Here is a 5521-nt window from a genome sequence, read left to right on the forward strand (position 1 = left end):
GCTGCTTGTTCCCCTCAACCTCCTCACAACTTGCTGCTGGCAACGTCGATAGCGCGCGGTACAGATGGAGCCGTGCCAGGTTCTGCCCCCAAAAAGCCCCTCTCAGCACCGGCGGTCTCGTCTCTCAATGGGGCTCGGATCAAAGCCGCCCATGCTCGAGGCCACTATTTCCCAGTAGTTCAACAAAGCATGAACTTTGTTGGTCTCGACAACATGGTGATCGTCCGACACTTGGGGTGGCGGAAAGTGCCAGCTCTGAGCACTAAACGTGCAGAGACGATTCCCACTGACCGAGCGTTCTGGATGGCTTTTTCATCTTTTTTTTTCTTACGGCTCTGAAAAACTTGGTAGTTTGGGAGTAGAATGCCAACCGCGTTGCTTCAAAGTAGGCACGTACGGATGCAGATATAGCACTAAACCGTGGTAACTGCAGCAAGCATGCTACGAGAACCCACCGAATGGGATCGAGATCCTTCTAACCGATGGCGGCTGGTGGGCTATTGCTCGATGGTTACAGATGGTCGGTTCTTGTCCTCACCCACCAACGTAGCGGTCGTGGCCATCTTGAACTTACGCTGGTGGGCATTTCCGTGTCCCGGAACCTTGGACTTGGCAATCTTGCGAATCGCAAGCAATCTTTGCTCAGTTCATTGCAAAGCACTGTTTAACTCCATCGTTTTGTATTACTAGAGGATTGCCGCAGTATATGTAGACGCTACCCTGCCCTCGAATTCCGCACTATTCAACCTTAACCCTTTTCTCTCCTATCCTTTCCTCTATTCTACCCTCTCTCTCGTCAAGGGATTACTAAAATCGTAGTTTTAATAGTTTATTAATAAGCTAGTATTACTATTTAGAAATAAGTAACCTACTCTTATATATAAGCACTAGGAATTTTATTATTATAAAAATAGTAATAGATATATTAGAGTACTCGAGAGAGCTTTTTAATAAATTTTTAATACTATTTAAGGCGATTATTTTCGAACTATAAAAAGAAGCCGAGGTACTATATTAATACGGCCCTATCTATTTTATTAGTATTAATAATACCCTTTTTAATATAAAATATATTAATAATACTCTATAGCTACGTTATTATACTTTATAAATCGTACCTAATAATAATAAGGATTTTAGCATTTTTTTTTAAGTTTTTTATTAAAGTTATTATCGTAGGGTTAGTTTAGTTATTAGTATCTTAGTAAGTATTTTAACTTAGTATACTTAGAGGCTCTTATAGCTCTTAATAAAAGGCTTTTAAGGGATTTATAATTAGACTTTTTGCTTATTATAAGTAAAGCTATTATAATTAAAACTATAATAATTAAAATTATAGTACTACTTATAGACTTTAATAATAAGTAGTTAGTAATATAGTTATCTTTTTTTTATAATAAGCTTAAAAAAGTATTTTAATTTAAGTACTGGGTAGGTACTATACTATTTTATTAAAACTATATTCTTATACTTATGACTTAAAAAGAATTAACTTTCTTTAATAACAAGATACTCAGTTCATTGTAAAGACTCACACTGACCACCCTCAATCAATTAACCCTGGGCTTGCCAGTCCCCGGATCGCCCTAGAATGGCGCATGAGGAAAACCTTCCACCTTCCAAGCGTCTTCCATCATGCTTCCATTCGCTTCAGCCCACCTATCAGACCACGACCTCTCGGTGGCCACCCTCCTTCGCCAATGCAAGAAGCCGTTTGCAGCTTGATCATCAGTGCACGAGTTGGCTATACCCAGATTTTGCTGCTCAGCTGTCGTTCGTCACCAGGGAGTCCATTTGCGTCAGCGCAACACGGTGACCATTTGGAATGCCATTGAAACCAATCGAGCTCCTAACTTTGGGCGCATCTCAGATCGGTGTCGTGTGCCCACATCGGGGCTCAAGTTTTGTCAATAATTCAACGGCACCAGCAGAAGCCCCGTTGTGGCGGAGACCAAAGAAGCAGCTTATGAGGAGGCAACATTGTTAGCTGCCGCCGCCTCAGAAGCCGTCGACGCTAACAGGCATTAACACTGCCCCCGTCTGCGAATGCCGGTACACCCGTGAACTATGGACGAGGGGAGAAGAAGAGGAGGCACCGCGAACGAGGAATTCGCTCTTGTCAGCATGAAAAGGCATTCTCTGAATAGCTACGCGCAGCAGCAGCTGGATCCAATACATGAGACAAGGGGCAATGATTTCTTTTTGTTGAGCTCGACCACAAGCTCTGGTAACTCGGTCACGGTCCTTGCGTTGGACAGGTTACATCGCACTGCCCTCTGGTCTCTGAAAATCTCTGGCAGGGCTGAAGAATCTGCCCGTCTCCAGCCCTCGCTGTTCTCACCTTGTCCACCTCGTGGCACCGGAACTGTTGACACCCGCTGTGGTTTTCCGAGGCCTGTGAGATGGAATTTGAGAAACATCGGCTTTCACTCGTATTGGAGGCCTGTATCTCCACGAAGAGGTCCACGGCGACCTGAGCACCAGAACCGAAAGATGTATACGGAGTACGGATACAAAGACCAAGGAGCCCTTGCTCTGATCATGGTCGATGACAGCGCCCAGAGAAATGGCCTGCATTCCGTCGCTTCTCCACCCCGTTTCCCCCTTCCTTCTCCTCAAATGCCGACAGCGAACCAGCGCTCGGGCAAGCGCCTAATGTCGGGGCTGCGGAGATGCCTCGACAACTCTCCAAAGAAGCCAGGCATGACAGGACGCTGTACCACGCCCAATCCGACCATGGCACGCTCGCATAGCAGCATGCTGTGCTGTGCGTCGGCGTCCGTCTCAGCCCACTCTCCCTCCTCCACACGCTCTAATCCAGATCGGCACAAGCGTGCGCTAGTTTCCACGGTCGGTCCGATAAGGCATGCATCCGTGTTCTTCAAGACCTTGCCATGACTACACCACTCCTGTCTCGACGGCTGCATGCAAGGCTGGCACGCTGGTATTAGAGGCAAAAGGGGAGATGTCGACGTCTGAGTAAGAATCCTTCGCGTCAAGGCTAGAAGCTGCGGATGAGGTCAAGACACGTGCGAACGGACACACGAGCATTTTTGGTGCTATCTGCAGTCGAATTTCGGAAAACGCCGCTGTAATTTTCGAGAATCGTTTTGGGCTCTGAGTTTGGGAGACAGCCATCAAAGGGACGGTCAGACTTCATCATCCCAAATCAAAGGACGGTTTCAAGTTGTTCCTCGGTATTCCAGCCTCGTCAGCGTTAGGCTATCCGAAAAACTCCACGGACAATTACCTCCAACGAGAAGGCTGAAACACCAAAGTCATTTGCCGACAGTTTTCCAACAGAAGAGAATTGAAGATGATCGCATCGGCAATGCCGAGCATACCGAGGTTTATAACAACTGACTTGTTACAGCATGACTGCCGAAGACCAGCACTACAATTCTCGGTCCCGGACAGAAGGAAATCACTGATGGCCCGGACCAAACTCCCCATTCCCTGTCCAAACGCCTGGCGAGTATTCCCAGAAGCAGTTTCCAAAAGCAGATATCCCATTGTGTAAACCAAACATTGTCCCAAGAGCATCGTGCATATCATAACCAAAGCGCAGTCCGAGCTCGACAATAGCTCTATAGTTCCGCATTCGGGCAGTTGCCCTTGCACTTCTTGGGCAGGTACCTGACCTCCCTTGCGCAGTTACTCGCGTCACTGTAGCTTCCCAGGTCGCTCGCGGGAACAAACTGTCCCGTCTGCAGGCTCCCCATTAGAGAATAGCTGTACCACGCCTCGTGAAGCACGTCGCGCCCCTGTCCGGAGCACCGCAGCACCACGCGGCCGCCGCTCAGCCTCTCCAGCGTCCTGGTCACCTCGGCCAGAGCGTAGCGCTTGGAGGTCGAGGGCGTGATGCCGGCCCTCTCGAGCGCCGTGAAGGTGTCGAGTTGGCGGAAGAGGGAGAAGGCGCGGGTGAAGTAGTCGACGACTTCGATGCCGGGGGCGTATGCGGTGTCGTAGCAGGTTGAGGAGAGGGTGTTTATGCAGCTTGCGTGGGTGTTGTACTCGCTGGCCCAGAGGTTGTTGTTTGTGCCGCTGCGAGGGAGGGTGTTTGTTAGCATTGTTGATTGAGTGTTTGGGTTCGGCCGATGATGGGCCGGAAGGGAATTGCTGCTTGGCCCCGGCCGGGGATGCACGGGGACGGGGACGGAGACGGGGAAGAGGGGGGCCGGAGTGGGGGGCCACGGGAGGGGAAGGGGCTTACTATGCTGCTACCCAGTATCTCTCCATCAAAGCCAGGAGGTCATCTTGACCGTAATGCTTCAGGATATCGGTGATGTTGGTAAACTGAGGCTCCATGCCGTAAAATGCTTTGTAGCTTCCATCACATGGTTCGGGCCTATTGCAAATATCCCAATTAGATAAGTACCTACTTATTCAATTGTCTTTCCGAAGGGCTTTAACTTGGCAGGGGGCGGCAATGCTTCCAGGCCAATGTGATCACAATCACGAGAAGAGGAGCTAAGGGATGATGGAATAGAAAGAACATACCATAGCCCATGAAGCGTCCAATCCTCCTCTGCGCCGGGGGCGTGTACGGTGTCATCCCAGAATTGGGTGAGGAGGAGGCGACTGGAGGGGTAGACGTGGCAGCATGCGTTCCTGGCGGAGCCGTCGATTGGGCACTTTGGCGCGCCGGAGAGTGGTTCGTACGTAGTCGGTGGTGTTGCGAGGCTTGAGGATGTGCCTGTGAAGTCGTTGGTGATGGGGGAGAGGTGGGGGAGGAGGGAGGATAGGTTTTGGAGGAGGGCGCGGAGGGAGGGCGCCATTGCGGCTTTTCCTTTCGTTCTATCTTTATTATGTTTTTTTTTCTTTGAAGAGATGATGTCTGGTTTGGTTTGATGGTGATAGGAATGGGGGGTGTGAAGTGGTTGTGGGATTGAGGGCGGTGGTTGCGATATGGAGCTTCAGGTGAGGGTTTGGTCCGAGGCGGAGCTTGTCTGGGGATTCTGCCGCGTCAGGTGGGGACTGGCTGTGGCTTGGCGGGCTCACCGCTTTAAGATTGAGGGTTATAATTGGGCGACGAGGGATCATTTGAGATTTGCGGGGCTGGTCGGTTGTGTGGGGACTGTGGGGTGCGGTGACATGCTGCTTGTTGCGGTTTGGATGGCAGACGGGCGTTTGGGTGAGGACTCTGGTCTATCTACGCTCGAAATTGGGTTTGGTTGCACGGCTCCCAAATTATGTGTTGATTCATGAGTAGGACTGGGTTGCTTTTGGAGTCTGATCGAGCAGGTGGTGTTGCTGTGAGTGCTGAGTAAAAGGACTGGTTTTGGTTACTCGAACATAAAATAAAAGAATGTGATAAGTCAACATACCCACTTCCTGGCACCCCCCTGTTTCTGGCACCCACAAAAACGCGAAAATCCACCACAACCCAATGCCCACCCCCAACCTCCTTTTATCACAACATTTTCAATTCGCGTCCAAATGGGCTCATCTTTTGCACATGTCTTCTTCTATATATAATGCCTCAATATACCGAAGATCAGCTTCGTCAGGCTCTCGAGGA

The 5521-nt window shown here is 49.6% G+C and overlaps 2 protein-coding genes across 2 annotated transcripts; both read right to left on the reverse strand.

Moving 5' to 3' along the window:
* Positions 1-2615: 2615 nt before the first annotated feature.
* Positions 2616-2927, reverse strand: CTAM01_16875 (uncharacterized protein; the record flags this gene model as incomplete). Its single annotated transcript, XM_060532867.1, has 1 exon — positions 2616-2927. One exon carries the CDS (start codon positions 2925-2927, stop codon positions 2616-2618), a length of 312 nt encoding a protein of 103 aa, XP_060372559.1.
* A 660-nt stretch (positions 2928-3587) lies between these two features.
* Positions 3588-4778, reverse strand: CTAM01_16876 (ribonuclease T2 family protein; the record flags this gene model as incomplete). Its single annotated transcript, XM_060532868.1, has 3 exons — positions 3588-4044; positions 4214-4348; positions 4501-4778. 3 exons carry the CDS (start codon positions 4776-4778, stop codon positions 3588-3590), a joined length of 870 nt encoding a protein of 289 aa, XP_060372560.1.
* Positions 4779-5521: the final 743 nt, after the last annotated feature.

This window comes from Colletotrichum tamarilloi (genome assembly GCF_030869305.1).
Source record: "Colletotrichum tamarilloi strain Tom-12 chromosome Unknown Scaffold_274.1, whole genome shotgun sequence".
NCBI lineage: Eukaryota > Fungi > Ascomycota > Sordariomycetes > Glomerellales > Glomerellaceae > Colletotrichum > Colletotrichum tamarilloi.